Here is an 18,117-nt window from a genome sequence, read left to right as displayed (position 1 = left end):
GATTTAAATTAATTTTCATTCTCTCTGGCCATGACTGTGTACCCATGGACAGGAATCAAGGACCAGCCTAGTCACCGGCAAGTCTAGGAGCCATAACACCCAAGATTCAGTCTTGAATAAAAACCAGTAGATGTAAGAAGTCAGATGGTTCAAAAACCTGAACAAACTGGAAATCTTTAGTTATACATCACCTTGTTTCCAGAGTTGTCATCCTCCAAGAAGGAGAACGTGTGCTAGGAGTTAGGAAAAGAAGACAGCAAAGGTGAAGAGAGATAAGAACATGGCTAAAAGCCTGGTTTAGATTCTAGTGTTTGTTTGGGTTTTCTTTAATATCGTAAAGCATATGTGTACACAGAAGCTTGCCCATAGCTCCTGGCTGAGTTCCTATGCTTAATGCAAAAATACCCGGATGATCTTGCCCAGTTTTTTGGAGAAAATGAAATGTCCAACTAGCTTAGTACAGGGGAAAAAAATATGGTCCTCGTGTAAGAAACCGTTTCTCAGGGATGTGTTTTCACTGGATCAGTTAGTATGATGATGCCCAAACCATAAATGCCTAGTAGCTGTCTGCATACTGATATGCCTGTTGCACAGAAACCCCCCCCCAAACATTCATATGGTGTCCTATGGTTGTTTGATCTCATTTTTTTAATCACATGAAACAGCTGCAGAAGAATATCTGTAATAGTTTCTTATTTTTTTGCAGCATGAGCTATTCTGTTTCCTATGCCTAAGCAGCTTTGGTTTAATGCAGCCTGGCAAAAGTGGGCTTGTGATGAATGCATGACCCTGTCAGAGAGGCTTAAACAGTGCCATTTGCTTCAGGATCTGCTTTGGAGCTTAGCTCCTATGACTATACATTGAAATTAGCTGTACTGAAAGTGATAGGAGAAGAGAATCAAGCTTGAAGTTTGACAAATTTGCCCTGATAATTCTTCAGGTACCATCTTGAAAGATCAGTGTGTAAATCCTGTTGCAAGTAGAGACATCTTCCTGGTAGTTTACTGGGGTGGCATCAGTGTAGGCATATGTGCTAGGAAGGGTCAAGCTTAAGTCAGTGACACTTGTGATCAGGTCAAAAAAGTAGATTTTCAAGCTTTGGTTGATAGCTTGGTAAATCTTGAGCAGGCTGAGACCTGCCTCAGTCTCTTGTGTAATGGAAAAAGCCCTCACACCACTGAGATGTGACTTTGTCTTTAAAGTTGTATGACACTGGGAGTGGCTGGGACTCTACCAGTTTAGTCCTGGCCTTAGCCTATGAGTACCTAAGAGGAATTTGGAATAATTACCTATAGGGTACCAATCTGCTTGGCCTGCCAACTTTCTCATGCCTTTGTGCAATTGCAGACTGTAAAGAGCAGAGATTTAGTCTGGTGTCTTGTCTCTGTCTCATCATGTGGTGAGTGGTCAAAACAATTTCCACAGACTTTATCATATCTGGGTTTAACTAACCATCCACCTTCCTGTTGCCTCCCTTCCCAGCTGTGTTTGGGACAAGAAAAATGCAGCACATCTGCCAGACAGAAGATATTCTGAAAATTGTTCTTGAAAAATGGTTCCATCTGCATTTCAGCAGCATCTCTCTGTGTTTTTGCATCCCAGAAAGAAACCAAGGTCCTTAGTGAAGCTCTCCTTGAAATAAAAGAAAAGAACAAGCTCCTGAAGCAGCAGAATGCCTCAATGGTCAGAAAGAAGGAACACTATGAGTGTGAAATAAGTCGTCTCAATAAGGTATGAACAAGAGTCAGCCACTGATCAGGACCTCTTCCTTTAATTTTAGAGTCTTTGTTGTCAAGCAGCAGCACTACCAGATGCCCATCTTTTCAGTCTTGAGTGAGCAACCTGTTCATGGTAGCAAACTCATGATCACCATTTGGGACCTGGAGGAACAAGCTAGAACTTACTTCAGCTAATGGCTGTGCATGCTGTTCTTGGTGGGTAGTAGGGTTGCATTGCAAAGAGGAAAGCTAAAAGAAGTTTTGGCTTCTCTTGTGAAACCTCTCTCTATATCATTATCTAAGCTTTTTCTACATTCTCCCTCATAGTACAACAGGGAAATGGCACAAAGACAGTTTCATATACATCCTGTGGAACAGTGATGAAGTTGAGACAGTTTAAAACCTGTTTGAGAATAATAACTGCTCTCACAAGACATGCTGCTGTCTTACTTTTCATGTGCATACATATGTATTTAGGTATTATATGTATATGTCTCTTTGGGGAGATTGCCAAAAAATAGCTAAATGGGATTTTTTTTTTTTTTTTACTGAGTGAAAGCAATAAATGTAATTTTGTTAAATCAAAAGATCATATAAAGCAGTGGGTGTTTTCTAACAATTTGGTATTTCATGGTGAACCACAAACACTTCCTGAGGAAATGCACTGCAGTACATCATTGCTGTGTAACTTTAAGTGATGCACAAGCCATGATGTGCAAAAGTCAGGGGAAAAGAAGGAATGTTGCCATATTAAAGGGTCTGGCAGAACATATCATCTCTAGTTCTTTTTGAAAGGCATTCACATGAAAGGACACGCTCAAAGGCTCAGTGTGAGTTTCATTCAGGGTCTTGTTTATAAAGCAACTTACTTCAATGTTTTATTTTGTTGTGAACTATGACAGATGGGTTAATAAACAATTCTTTTAAATGAAACGTCAACTTCATGTAACATGTTTTCCTATGAGTAATTCCCTGATTTTCTGTGTCCTTGCACCCTTCAAATCTCAAGTCATGACTGCTGTAAGAGTGGAAGGGGCCTTCTGTGCTCTTTTAAGTCTTGTTCTATGCTATTGCAGGTTCAGTGACTTGAAGTTCTTTCAAATCTCTGAAATCAAACAATTTTTTCCTTAAAGAATACTTAAACTTCTACTGTGCTTCTGTGGGAAAGCTGTTCTGGAACTGTAATCCTTATTTCATTAGATGCTTTCATCTGTTTCAGTTGGGCTGAATTTATTCTGGCCAGGTGATACACATTTGTTCTTCTGGTAGCAGTGTCAAACAGCTCTGCCTCACTCCTTGTGTGAGGCAGATGTGGCTCCTCTGTGAAGCAGAACTTTAATCCAGTGGTTGCTCTTGGGGGCATTTGCTCTTTCCCTATAGCTACAGAAACCAATCATATTTTGACTAGAGGACACTTTAACTGAGCTGACCCAGCTCTTTTGGTCTTTTCAAATACAACTGTGTCAGTTAACACCCATATGTTGTATTTTTTTTTTTAATCACAGTCAAAGCATCAAGTCTGATCTGGTCTTTCTTTGATGTCTGCAGCATGAAAGTGATGTTGCAATACCATAAGAGTTTGCAAGGCTATATTCCAAGATTATTGACTTTCCTGTGGCTGTTCCCTTCTCCATGATGTAGTTCAAGACAAATTTCTGACTTATTTCATAACTTTGCTGCTCAGTTGTTATTTAAACATAGACTAATGAACTCTAATATATTTCCTCCTATAACAAAATCTGGGGTTCATGAAAGACATGAGGTTGAAGAGTGCTTTACTTCATCCCATTTCTCATGTTTAGAAGGTAAATCTCTTTAAAATTTCCTCCCGAGCCTAACACGTTCTCAAGGCCTTAAGAGATTTCTAGGTGCACGGACCAGACCAATTATCCTCTTTGTAGATTTGGAAACCAAGGTAGTAATTTATCAATCATAAAGTTACATTTTTAATGTTGAAAATTTCAAATTATTTGTGCTAGAGTAAAAAAAAAAATAACAGTGTTGTTAGAGACAAAGAGGGGTAAGAGTGATTTAAAAATTACTCCAGTTAAAGGGAGAGCTGGGTAATACTGTTAAAAATGAACAAAATGCAAAGAACTGTGGCAGAAATTGATTGAAAAATAGGAGTAAGAGCATTACCAGTGTGGTGTGTGTATTCAGAACTCCCTCTAGTGACAAACTATAGAGTCTACATAAATTCTCCTCTGCTCTCAGTTGAACAAATTCGTGCTCTTACTGCAAAAAATGTTTCAGTCAGACTTTACTGTAGGCACATTTTTAGGCCAACTTTGAATATTTCTTTTGTGTTCTTGGGGGTTTTGTTTGCTCGGTTTTGGCCTCATCTGAGTTCAGACACCTGTCTTTATTTTCCCAAATTCTGACTGGAAATGGTGCTAATGAATGAGATTTGCAGCTGTGATTTCCATAGGTCAATGCTGGGTATAGTTATAAGTTAAAAGCAGAGTCCCCTAAATGACACTGACTAAAATTCATGGATGGAGTGTAGGCACTTTGAAATTGTGGACCTAGTTGTGCTTTTGTGTTCTTCATGGAATTTATATCCAGTATATATAATTGAAGCAACTGTAAATGAAGGGGAAACCACCACAAGTCTGTGACTCACTCTAAGCTATTTAGAGGCAAACATTCTGATAATTTAAAAGTTTAGGTTTTTTAATGTGGTGAATCTCTCTTTAATTCTGTTGTTTGACATTATAGGCCCTTCTGGATGCATTGAAAAAGCAGCACGCACCTGCTCTTGGGACTTCAGAGAAGGGTGACAAGAACAGCCTTGAGGACATGAGAATTCAACTTGAAGTTCTCAGACAGCAGGTAAGAACAGCTAGAAGTAAGCCTGATGAGTTTCATACAGCGTAATTTTGGTCTCTCACCCAAGAATTGTGCCTGGTAGACTTGCTATGCAGAGCTTTTGAAAGGAACCAGTTTAGCTGTAGCCCATTCAGATGGTGTTTCCTGAGATGCTGTCATCACTGCAGTGTCCACAAAGTGAAACTGAGTCCTTGCAAAAAACTAAAACAAGGACTGGTGTGGGACTTGAAGCAGCAGAATGGCCCTCCTGACTCTCGGAGACACCCTGCCAACTCTCTGCTAGGGGTTGAATTTCATTCAGAGGGAATGCTAAACTTAATGAGTTACTGATTGTGTCTTCTGCTCTTTTTTTTTTTTTTTAGAAGTTGGAAGTTCAGTGAGTTCTCTTAAGAATCTTACTCTTAGAAAACTAGAGGGTTGGCATTGCAGTTTTTCAAAGTGTGACGCAAAACATTTGCATCCATAACTTGCATATCAATCACTACAGAGGAGTGTATTTATTTTACTTCTTATTTTTGTGCTCAGCTATTCAAGTGCTTTGTGCACTCTTTTTCTTTCCATGCGAAGGAATCTGCTCAAAAGCATGATACTTTTTAGATAATTTCACATTTTAAGACAGGGTTGTGGTTAACATTATTGACACACAAGTGGATGTGATCAGAATGGGAATTTTATTCAGTGGGAATAAAATACTTGTTTCTGTCACGTTTGACAGCAGAGCCAGATTTTGCTCTCTAATGTAATGCTTGCCACATGCTGGAGAATAAAATCCTGCACTTGATTGTACAGGAATGAGTTATTTCATTCTACACAATAAAATAAAGTAAACCATTTTTTTTCCCAGAATTCTCATGGGGTATCCATTTTATGAATGTCTTTTTCTAGTTGTATAAATCAGTATAGTGACTCCAGACTTCCTTCTGCACAAAATGGAGCAGGAGGCTCTAACTGTATAGAGGAAGGATTTGTGGGACAAACAGTGACATGACAGAGCCTCACCAGAGCTTGTCTGTCATCAGCCCATCATTGACCACAACAGAAGAAATGAAGGGATCCGTTCCTTGAGAGGGTCCCCCCCTTTCTCAGGGCAACAGAAGAAATGGCAAAACTGACAAAGTGGTTCCCTTGCAGCTCCAGCAGATCATACAGCTGAGGAGTGGGTGGGAGGTGGGACAGCAGAGTGGAAATCAGGAGAGTTGAAATGAGGAAATACTGAGGAGAGAGGAGTGCAGATGGACAGGGATACTGAGGAGAAAAGGGTGTAGATGAATAGGGGTACAAGAGATCTAGATTTGTGTGACAACTTTGCCTCTGCTTCAGACGATCGGGGTGTGCATGGCCAAGTCCCCATAATGCCACACCAAGCCTTTGTTCCTTTTATGCAGTGTTGTTCAGCAAAGGGGGTTACATCCAGTGGGTGACCATCAAGTCTGAAAAAAAACCTTGCAGAGATTTCACAACTTGCCTGTTGTAGCTAAATATTTTATTGAGCCTCGAGTTGACTTTTCTTTCACTGAGATAGTAACATTTCTTCAGTCCTCTCATGAAGTCATAGTGTTGCTGCCTGCAAAAAGAAATGGGATCTGTACAACAGGCAGGCCATGAGCAGCAAGTCCTTTGGAAACAGACTGTCAGCACACCGTGGATAGACAGCTAGTACAGTGGGTAAGGTAAAGCTGCAGACAGCTATGAAAAAGTGAGGCAGGCTCAAGGCCACTGACATTCAGTGGGCTGTAAAAAGGCAGAATATTATTTGATGATAGTGGCTCATCATTAGGGTAGAGAAGGTGATAATGTTCTGTCAAACTGTGTGCAAGAAGTCAGGTTTTGGTGCTATGCCAGCATCTCCATGAAAATTGTAACTGCTTGCATCTGAGATAAAGGGCAGAGTTAAGTCTTCCAACCTGAACCATTCTGTAGTTTTATAATTGTGATAACTGAAAACTCAAAAAATGTTAGTAAAATGTTTGTTCTGCTGTTGTTTATCCCCTAAAACAATGTCTTTAGTATTTGCTATCTTATTTATAAGATCTAAAACTGATACCTGCAGTCACCCTTTTAAGCTACAAGGGTCTGTAAATTCTGCAACCATGGACTGCTTTGACTGACCAGTGCCACTGGGGAATAGCCATTGCTTGTCATTTGGTGTTTGCCATAAAAAAGATGAGGGAAACTTTTGGTTGCAGAATTCTAAGGGGGGGGGGAGCCATTTAGAATATAGCCCACTGCTTGGCCACTCTTTAAGAACAACAATGTGGATGAAAACTTCCATTGAGGCTCTGCTGAAATTGACATGTTTGGTCATAATGGTTGCAGGTACAAATATATGAAGAAGATTTCAGAAAGGAGAGGTCTGACAGAGAAAGACTTAATGAGGAGAAAGAAGCATTGCAGAAAATTAACAAGAGATTACAGTCTCAACTGAATAAACTAAACTCGCAGGTATGAGTCAAAATAAAGTTAACGCTGCCAGCACATGTGTATTTTATTTTTATTTTCTCACTTTCCACACAACCCAAGACTTTCTGGCTTCCATTAATTAACATTGGATTTTATATGGGGTCACCACCTGGGATGAAATCATTCTGAAGTAATGCAGTAAGAAGATGAGAAGCGATTTGAGGTGACTTCCAAATTAAGTAGATGAAGGGAGTATTTGATGCAAAAACTCTTTAAACATATCTTAAAATGGAGCAGGGGAGAACCAAAATCAGAGGACTGCCAATTGTTTCACTGGCACTAGATATAAGACTTGAAACATCAAACCAACTTTTGAAATAAAAAGCTTCTATAATTAATCCTGACCTCTGCAGTGGAATTACAGAGCTCTCTTAATATCACTGAATAAAAAAAACTGTCTCCATCCAAATTAGCTGAGCAGCCGCTGCAATAATTTTTTGTTGCAACACCCTTTTAATTCTTGACAGTAGTGTCAGTACTCTGGTCACAGACTTTAAGGAAGCCATAGTAAAATCATAGCATGCAAAACTCTTGAGCTTTCTCAATTCTCATTTAAAAATGATGAAATGTTGAGGTTTCCTGTCTTGACAAAATTTTGCAATGTCTTCAAAGGACAGGCAATTGCCAAAATGTCCTTTGATGATTTTTTGCCCTCCCCAACCTTATTGTGAAACAGAAACTTCAGTATTGGCTTATTCTCACCTAACCCATGCATCAATACTAGTAGAGTCTTGCAGTAGTAGCAGAGGCAAGGTGCTGTCAAGCACCTCTCACCCCCTTGACTTCAGCAGGAGTGGGGAGCACAATGGGTGTCCTGGGTGATGGTGGCCATTGCTGCAGTACGGCCCCAGACTTGTCAGTCCTTTTATGGGTACTTGCAAGCATTTCAAGCAATACCAGAGGGAATGAATGCCATGATTTGCATCCCAGGTATATAGAAGTACATTGCATGCAATATCTGTCAAGTGTACTTCCCTCACCCACCAGCTCCCTCCTGAGTAGTTCAGTAAGATAAAGCAATGTTTTTGTAGAAGACAGAGTACTCAGAGTACCATCCTCCTATATATTTTTGGCACTGTCTAGAAACTGTAAAAGACTACATTTCTTGCAGAACCCCAACTGGACAATGGACACAGTGAGAACCTCTCATAGTCATGAGTGTAAAGAGCACAAGTCAGCTTTCTTAAAGAATTTTTTTAATCATAAACAGCCTGAAGGGGCTTAAATGATCAGCATTGTGACCTGTGGTGAGAGAGGAGGGTTTCTTCCCCATGGCTTTTTGCCGATGAGTTCATATGTGAATATTCAGTTGGTCATTGTACCCCACTGCTAATGTAGTTCTTCCTGCTTCGCTTATTTTTTGACAGACCAAAGATCTCTCATTGCAGTCTGACAGGCCCAGCTACCCACCTCGCCTCTTCATCTCACCATGTGCTAATCATGGGAGTTGTGGGTTGGTTCTTCACTATCAAGATCCTCTAGTACCTCCAGCATCTCACAGGGCTCATGAGCACCAGCACTCAGTAAGGTTCCCACCATCTCCTGTTTCACAAGGGCACTGAGTTTCTCATGGCATCACATGGGAAAATAACGTGGTGCTATCTCTGGGACATCCTCCCCAGCAACTGACCGTGTTGTTTCCCAGTTTGTTGTCACTTCCAGATTTTGTACCGGTTTTACAATTAACCCTAGGTCTGGAGCAGCTTGGAGATCTCTATGGTCTCTTCCCTTGCTATCTAGCCTGAAATGCTGATTTCCTCAATAGTTGTGTTCTTTTCTTCTTTGCTGATCCAGCATCTATTATACTGCGTTGCACAGTGTGCTACCATGTACAAATTAAAAACTAACAGAAATCTCTGAACAGAGAGGAAAAATTGCAGCAATTTAAGTAAGTGGTTGATGAGTTATGCTTGAAGTATATATTCTGATATATTTTAAGTTTACTTTGGCAAATACTATTTAGCTACGCTACCCCTAAGAAGAAAAAGGGGTTTATTACACATTTGCTTTCAATGATACTGGTGGTCATCCCTTAATTAAAAAAATAAGGTTGGTTGATGGGACTCTTGCTTATTTCATAGATTAATTTACTTCCACAACACACATTCAAAGCCTGTCTAGCTATATAGTTACCTGAATTCATAACTGTGGGTTTGCTCTCTGGAGCCCATTTCTGGGCCTCCAATATAAATGGGAGTGACAAAAATGAGAGTGTAGCCAGGGTCTTCTCTGTATTCTGTCTGAGAAAACTTGTTGACTAACATGTCTTATTTCCATGTCTTGTGCTGGATATTTCTTTCTACTTTCCTTCTTCACTCAGCCTTTGAATTCATGGGTAACATAACTGTCCTGCCATCAGGCAATAATACTGCAGCCCACCTGCACAGTCCCAGGTTCCCTGGATGCTTGCTGGGGCAGGCAGGCAAACTATCAGCAGGACTCACAATGTTGCTATTCAACTGTAAGGGCAAAATCCCTGATGCTGTTGCTTGTACCCAGTAGTATCTCCTCTCTGGTACGCTGCTGTAAAACTGGATTACATGAGAAATATGGTTCCTCTCCAGGTGAGAACCTCTGGCTGTGAATGCTTTAGAATTGCAATTTTCCCAAGCAAGCCTGTGTATTGCAAATAAATACAATAAATCAGCAGAAGTGGAAGTTATATCTGAGTGTGGCTTGTTGAGTGTTGCTTGTTTTTTTTCCTGGCACGCAACAGGGACCTGTCTTCCTCAGCATAAAGAAGAATAACTTTGCGTTAGGGCAGGTTATGTGAGGGGGAGTAACCCATTTCAAGGCAAAGATTGCTTCAAAGAAGGATGTTTTGGAAGTGCTTTGAGTTATCTGAGTGGGTTGTGCTTGTTCACATCAAGTGAGAACACATTTAAACATGGTGAATGTCATTCTAAATACACAGTATGTGTTTCTGGTTATAAAGCTGTCACACCTGGAAAGATGCTCATTATTTCAGGAACGATAGCTGAATTTTTTGCAAAACACATATAAGGCTTTCAGACTAGAAATCAAACGGAAAAGCTGTGGTCAAACAAGTCATTTCTGTGCTTTGGGAGTGTGCTTATCTGCCCATTTATCAGAGTTGTAAGTATTGCAGAATGTTTTTCACTGCAATTTGGATGCTGTCCCAGATTATTTTGGCTCTTCTCCCTGAAGTTTCATCATCTGGGTTTCTAATTCTGCATGGGATCACTGGGTTTACAACTTTGCCATTCCTGCTGGAGCTCCGGGGTCATTTTGACTGGTTGCTTTGGAACTCCCAGTTTCATTCTGAATTTTCTTTGAAATTCTTTGTCTGTATGACTGCAGCATTGCTGCTCTGAGCTTTTGATACTTCCCTGAGCAATTTGTTTAGCAATGAAGAAAGGTGTTAGAATGTAATGAGTATCCTGAGTAAAAGCATGTAATCCTGTGTGTTTAGTCTGTGCTTTTGCTTTTTAAATTCTTTTTATATCTTGCACTTTTTCATTCCTTTTCTATTGTTAGTAGAAACATTTTGTTTAGTCTGACATGAAATATGCTTATTTTTGAAATTCATTCAAGTTTGCTTAGAGTAAGTAGGTACGAAAGAAAAGAGTAGATCAGAGAGCAGTAAATTCAACAGAAACTCAAAAAACCTATGTAAACTAGTGTATTTTGAGCCATTGGTGGAAAACCTACCTGTGCTTAAAGCAAAGCAGAGTCTTGCTTTGTATCAAAGCCTATTTCATTTGGCCACAAGCACAGAATTAGCTAAAATTTCTGTGGATGGTAAAATTTGAGTGAAAATAAGATAATTCCTTTTTTCCTGGCTGTATGAATGACAACATGCATGACAGTTAAATCTGCTTTCTGTATTTACAGCTTCATCCTGCCATCTCAGTATAAGCAAAACCTCTTTAGAAATCTATGATATTTCTTCCCTACGAGTTGAAATCTGTAAGAGCTTTTTTGGGACGACTCAGGATCTTGTCAGAGTAATTTCTGCAAAACGGGAATTATCTTCCCAGTTTAACTAATTTGAAGCAGTAATTACGTGGAATTTGACAAGTCTCTGTGTACTACTTGAACCAGATAGACACTTTAATAGAGCTTGAAGTGAAATGTTGGGTCCCAAAATTGTTTTCTCTAGTGGTAATTTGCTGCTCATGTGCCATGATGTGTGTTATAAACTACAATGCGGTTTTTCTTTCTTCCAGGATTTCCCTAGGTAAAGAAACCTGCGTGTTCATAACCTTCCCAATACTTCCTCTTACAAGAAATATGAGAATTTTCCCCTTCCCACAGTGTTTCCAAGAAGTTACTTGATAACAGCTAATGTTATGTTAACACTGATGCTAACCTCTGGGGAAGGGAGGAAGGGAGAGAACAGTGTTAAAGTGGTTATTCCTGTCACACTGAGAAGTGTTACAGACATTGCAGGTATTCAGACTGGAACAGTTTTACCTGTCAGGTCAACATACGCCAGCTTTCGCTCTTCTTTGGTGCAGAGAATGTGGTGCCTGCTAGTATCTTCTGGTGCACTTTACTCCTTATCTCTTTTAAAATGTGACTTGTTTCTGCTAATGTTTCTTTTGGTTTGTGGGATCTAGAAAGGTTTACACAGATACTTCTGTGTGTGGGATCTAAACCACACATCATAAAAAACAGAAAGCAAGCTGCAAGGCTCGATCAGTGGACATGTAAAGCTAAATAGAAGATTTTTTTGGGAGGGTAAACTACTTTTGTATGACTAATAAAAAACTTCGCAGCACAATTACAGTTTTATCATGTCACTGTTCTTTTGTTTGAAGTGTCTATGAAGTCCATACTGCTGTAATAATGTTTTATTGTTCTGTGCAGCCAGACTATCAGTGGTATGTTCCTGACCAGCTTCCGCCAGATGTGCAGCACAAGGCAAATGGTAAGACAACAGCTGTACAGAGCATATTTTAAATGTGCTTTTTTTTTTAGATGGGGGCCTTTGAGGGATGTAGAGTAAACTTCCCAATTTATCTGTTGAGTGCTTATGTGACAGCTTTGCCTCACAGAGTCAAGGCTGGTGTATGTGCAACACAGGTGAGGTTGCTAGTGTAATACTATCTACATACAGCTTTCAGCTTCATTGCAGTCCATAAAACATCTCTATTGCACATAATAGAATCACACGTTTGCCTCATTAAACACCTAGTGATAGTCCTCAAGAAAAGACATCCTGAGTTGTCCTCAGAGCTTCTGTTGTTCCAGCTAAGACTACTTTTAGTAATGTGCCAAACCTGGAGGCCGAGATGGGGCAGATTTTAGAAGTCTTGGTAACAAAGTACAGGCTTTAGGATGTTGTTTCACCTTAAAGGCAAAACGCTCTTTGCTATGCTCTGATAGTTCAAGGTACCAATAAAATAATTTGAAAGGACAAAGTTAATTAGTTGCCAAAGTGTCAGTGCAAACTATCTTTTGGAAAACCAGGAGGAGTATTTAATTTAATATTTGTACCTGGATTTGAAATCATGACAAGTTCCTGGGGGTTTCAAAGTAGTTTCAGACCACTCAAAAGATGGATACCAGAAACCACAAGGACAAAGGGATGTTGTTCTGGATGGCAACTGCTCCTCTAGATCTGCTCCTTCAGAAACTCCCCTAAACCACCTCTTTTCTTGCAGAAGTGGTTGAGAACGATGGCGCCTAAAGTTTTGTGTTGTGTTTGATTTTCATGCCTCATGGCCCCTTTGTAGCGATACCATCTCAGATGAGTGATAATATCCTCCTGCATTTGCTGGTGTGCACTGCAGCAGAGCGTGTGCTTCATGTCTCTGCTCTTTCAGGGTGGGAGTGGGTCCCATATGGGGTGGCAGGGGCTCAGCACCAAAAGCTGGTTTGTAACATCTAGAAGAAGATGGCTACAGAGGAACTGTTCTGTTGTTTATTGTCATCCACATTTGCACAGAAGAGAGGATAGGGTGGGAATATAGCTTGCTGAAATGGAGGATGAGCTCCCCCTAATTACATGGTAACTGTTTGGAGGGTTCTGATGTGGTTGTAGGGAAAGTAGTGCTGTGACTGCAAGAGAGGACATGAGATTAATTTTGTAGTTCCTCCCACTTCAACTCAAAGTGATTTACTGCACCAGAGAATATAGGGAGGATGTTTATAACTGTGAATGGAACAAGTCCAACCACCAACCACAGCTGTGGTCCAGGGATCTGAAGAAAGAGGGTTCTTCTTTTACCCTGCTTGATTCTATGACTTGACTATTGGCTCCCTGAAGAAAAAAAACCTTTTAAAAATGTGTGTTCTGTCTTTCTATTTCTGTTCCTTGTCCAGAACATCCAAATACCTCCTTCTCAAGAGGACAATAAGTAGGATAGTAGGAGGCTTTTCCCTTCCTTTTTTCCTTCAGTCTTCATAAAGAGGAATTCTCAAGGAGTCCCATCCTAGCACTGTGTAGGATGTGTTTTAAGATCTTTGGAGCTCTTACTCTTTTTATCTTGGCTGATAAAACAAGGATTATTTTGATAACCTTGGATCACAGAGAAATTCAGCTTCTATCAATTAAAAGGCATTAGCCTGGCTTTATGTATTATATACAGTCACCTGTATTAAATATGCACTTAAGTGTTTTGAGAAAGGTTTCAAAGATAGAAACGTGGTGAGGAAAGTATTCTTGACATTCCAACTTCTTTGTTGTCTTTTGTACTGCTGCTAATTACAGTGGTGGGTTTAAACGAGCTAGTATGTGCAGCAGCATTCCCAAGTGAAGAGACTGTAGCTAAAGGGAGCTGCTCAGATAAGAGCTATGAAATAACCTTTCCTTGAAGGTCACAATAAAGAGAGAAGGGCAATGTGGAAAGGTAACCAATAGCTGGCAGGTAGAGATTAAGGAGGAAGATGATGAAATGAGAAGTTATCTCACTTCACCAGCAAAGCGTTTCCTGCCCACCTCTGGGCTGGTCCCATCCCAGGTACTTTTGCAGTGCAGAAAACCTGGTTCTAAACTGTGCTTACATTCTTCCAGCTTAGCTTTGTTGGACCAGCAATGCTGCATTTGGAGGGGAATTAACATGTAAGTTTGTCCATGCTCTTTCACTCCGTGTTCCAGGAACTGGGTTCCAATCTTTTTGTTCTTGGGTGTGATTTTTTTGTTTTTGTTGTGGTATTATTTCTGTTTAAGGAGAAAGGCAGAAAGATTTCCAGCAAGTGTACTTAATGTCACTTTATTTGGCAAGTGATGTTGACTTCCTTTTCCAACTGTGCAGAATTGAAAAGACAGTTGGAAAAAAAAAAAAGATTTATTTTTTGAGAATTTCCCTGAACCCATGTTTTTAATGAAAAATTGTCTGGAAAAGAGGTTTGTTGCTCAAAGTCTGCTCAGAGCAAGAACCCTTTTGCATGCCACAGCTGCTGGCACATATTGCCTTTCTCACTTCCAAAATTAATCTTACTGTATTTGTTTTCTTAGCAGAAAGATTCTTGGTGCATGTATTTCAGAACCCCAGTTACCCCTTCAGAACATCACATTTAATTACTGAATTTCTCTGACCTAAACTGTACACTTTTATTTTGGATCCACTTAAGCCAGGCACAGGGAGTAGCCCTTCAGCTACCTCTCAGTTCAAGATGTAGCTCTGGAGGCTTGTGGGAGAGATGAGAGCAGCTGGTCACCACCTTGTCCTGGCACACCTAGAGACAGCAGAAATCAACTTGCAAAGCCCTAAGGATGCCCTAAAGATGAGCAGAGGAAGAAGCATGACATATCTGCTTACTTTCAGTGTAATATCATCTCTTGTTCCCTTCCACACTCTGCTGCTTTCCAGATTGTTGCCCTCGAGGTACCTACTTTGCTGCTAATGTTGTTATAATTACAGCTAATTGGAAGAAGAGGAGGGAGAAGTGTGGGGTTTTCCACTGAAAATAATGACATCTGTAGGGAGGCGGGGGAGGGGGAATGAAAAATGGATTTGTGGAGGTCTTCAATGAAAACCAGACAGCAAAAAAAAGTTAATTTTAACTGACATCTTAATTTTCCTGGAAAAAAATCCCAGACCCTAAACATTTTTGGTATTAGCCTGCCGTTGTTGCATACATTACATTAGAAATTATCAGTGCTCCCAACTAGTCAAGACAGATTTAATTAGCAGCTTGCCATCCCTATGGGAATGAAAATGTGATTATTTTCAGGATTTCTACTGATACAACCTGATTTCTGCTACTGCAGTGTAGCAAAAAGGACATCAGAACCTGGCTCCAGAACCTGAGAATGTGCTTTTCTTAAGAAAGGCTTTGCTTTTAAAAATCAGCTGGAGCTAAAGATCACAGAACATGTTGTAGTTTGCAGAAAAGCCTCACCTGAAGAGGAGCAGGATATGTAATTTGAATATTTGATAATTTTGTTTCTATGAAACAACCTGTCAGGATTTTTCATGCAGTACCCCTTAGGTTTTAAATGGTTTAACACACTCTGGCTTTTTGGTTTGGTTTGGTTTGGCTTTTTTTTTGTTTTTTGCTTTTTGGTTTGGTTTTTTTGGGGGGTTTTTTGCTTTTAGGACAGAACATAGGAAAGAGTCAAGGGTTTAAGAGAACTTGACTGAAAGGGGATGTTGATGATGGTCTTCTGGTGATAGGTGACTTGGTAGCTATTTTTATTAAATCATTCTCTTTTCTGGTGACTCAGTGAAGAATCCATGTGCTGTCTGGAAATATCCTTAGTTCCATACTGGTCATCTGAGGAAGCCATACAGAGATTCATCCCATATTTGCTTAAAGTAGCAGCCAAGTACTACTTCTGTTGTTATATGAAGTCCACCTTCCTTTGCCTGTTGTGTATCTGGAGAGGAGGAGACTGAAAGGGGACCTTCTTGCTCTCTGCAATTACCTGAGAGGAGATGGGGGGTTGGTCTCCCAAGTAACAAGAAAGAGGACAAAAGTAAGCAGCCTCAAGATGTGAAGGTGAGGTTTAGGTTGGACATTAGGGAAATACCTTCACCAAAAGGATCGCTCAACTCTGAAACAGGCTGGAGTCGCCATCCCTGGAGGTGTTTAAAATATGTGTAGATGAAGTGCTGAGGGATTATCAGGTGGACTCTTAAAAAGCTTTTCCAACCTAAATGTTTCTGAGTGTTTTAACTGTAGGAATACCCTGTACTGGGCTCTGAAGCCTGCTCATACTGCAAAAGATTCAGAAGGTTTTCTGAACTGTTAATGTTGTCTTAGGTGGGAGACACGTTTTGGTTTTGGGTACACCTTTAGCATGTTTACCTTTCTCCTCTGGCAGACTGTGCCTGCAGTGCTGTGGGATCTGCTGGTTTGCACCAGCTGGACAAGAACCTTAGGAGCAAAAGAGCATCTTGGCATAAGCAGGGTGACCTCAGTGTGTGCCAGTGAAACTCAGGTCTGGAAAGGAACAAAACTAATGGAAGGACATCCCAACTAGGGATGTAGGTGTCTGAATATTCAACTCCTCTCTCTCTTCCCTTGCCCCAAATTGTATTTTTATACATAAATGACAACATATGATGTGAAGCTTGGAAACACATTTCTCATTAGAAAAGTCTTTTTCCACCATCTTTGTTGTTACATTTGCACAAAATGAACTGAACACACAAATGGGTATATTCATCTACCTTGCCCAGAGAAGCAGTCTTCTAATTGCTCTCGCTGGCTTTTGTGAACATGTAACATGAATTTTAGCTCTACCTTGCAAGGAGAAGATGTCACTAAAATCAGTGATTCCTGGTACCGCCACTTGCTACAAAGGTGGAATCTTTCAGATTCAGTTTTCTTTCCTATACATTTGGATACCATCAGCACTGTGGGTTTGGAAGTGAATGATGGGGTTGCTGTGTAGCAGCTGCAGAGCAATTCTCCTGGGCAAATTCAAAAGTGGAACTATTTCACTCTTGATGATTCTCTTGTAACTAAAATACTGTGTGTACTTGTGTGTGTGTTTCCAGTGACATGTCCCAGCATTTCCAGAACCTTTTAAACTTCAGGAAGGAAGGGTGTGTTACACTAGCAATAGTAGATTTCCTTTCTTCCATTTTATTTTGTTTTCCTAGCTTGAGTTACTATCAAACAGATCTTTGAACTACAGACACCTACTTAGCCATAGGTACTACTACCTAATTCTTCCCTCTGTCATACTTACTTACTCCTTTGGGTGCACCTAATGCTACGTGTATACCTGTGAGCACTGTTGAACCTCAGCTGTTTTTTTCAGAAGAGATTTTACATGGAGCCTTTAGGTTACTAGATCCTACTGTTTGTTCTGTACAAACAATCAAGGCTAGAGGAAAGTGAAGACAGAAAATCTGCTAGTGCACTGTATGATATCCCCACCCTGTGCTGCTTCTTCACACGTAGTGCAGTTTGGGTTGGGTTGATTACAAGCTGTAGTGAAGTGCAGGTATTGGCTCTGAGGGTGTGGGGGTGTGTATTACAAAACAGAAGGAAATTAATCATGAGTGAGTTGTATTTCTCAATGGCAAAACAACTTCTATTGATTTACTCTTGTAGATTCATCCTCGGAGAGGGGAGCCCATCGCTGACAGCCTGTGACCTGGAGATGTGTAGACCAAAGGCTGCAAGCTAGTCTTGCAACTTCGGTTTTTTGTTTTGTTCTGGACTGGTTGCTGGGTTTTTTATTTGTTTTTTTTTTGGGAGGGGGGTTGTTGTGTTGTTTTCGTTGTTATTGTTGGGTTTTTTTTTGTTCCTAGCTCCTTATTTCTTCAGTGCATGCTATTTATGCCCAGTGAAGTCCCCATGAGGACAATAGAAAAGCAGATCATACAGCCAGTGATCCTCAGGATCCAGTTAAACTCCTCTGGGAAGTGTTGCTGCCCTTTGTTCTGAAGATGCTGTTTGTTCTGCCTATGAGAATGTATTAAAAACCCACATGGGAGAGGTTGCAGCTTTTGCTGGGGTTTCTGGGACAGACACATGTGGTTTGAATTCAAGAGTTTATATGCCCAATGGTGTTGTGATGCTTTTTTTATTTGAGAATTAAACTTTTTTTCTTTTTTTAAACTGGTTTCCAGGGAATAATCTGCTGATATGCCATCTTGAGTCCTGTACTCTTTTTACTTTGTTGTTTGGTAAAAATGAAATCTGCTTCACTGTTTTAACACATCTGTGTAATTGCAGGCAG

General features: G+C 40.2%; 1 protein-coding gene across 1 annotated transcript in view; it reads left to right on the top strand.

The window, feature by feature from the left end:
• Positions 1-17,518, top strand: part of TNIP3 (TNFAIP3 interacting protein 3) — a 29,911-nt gene extending 12,393 nt beyond the window's left edge. Inside the window, exons 7-12 of the mRNA XM_054392221.1 lie at positions 1,603-1,731; positions 4,437-4,550; positions 6,864-6,989; positions 8,375-8,530; positions 11,841-11,901; positions 17,487-17,518. Coding sequence (XP_054248196.1) covers positions 1,603-1,731; positions 4,437-4,550; positions 6,864-6,989; positions 8,375-8,530; positions 11,841-11,901; positions 17,487-17,518 — 618 coding nt within the window. The remainder of the gene's footprint in view (positions 1-1,602; positions 1,732-4,436; positions 4,551-6,863; positions 6,990-8,374; positions 8,531-11,840; positions 11,902-17,486) is intronic.
• The last annotated feature ends 599 nt before the right edge of the window (positions 17,519-18,117 follow it).

Source organism: Indicator indicator, chromosome 25 (genome assembly GCF_027791375.1).
Source record: "Indicator indicator isolate 239-I01 chromosome 25, UM_Iind_1.1, whole genome shotgun sequence".
Lineage (NCBI taxonomy): Eukaryota > Metazoa > Chordata > Aves > Piciformes > Indicatoridae > Indicator > Indicator indicator.
Note: the sequence above shows the minus strand (reverse complement) of the source record. Positions and strands in the feature narration are given on the sequence as shown.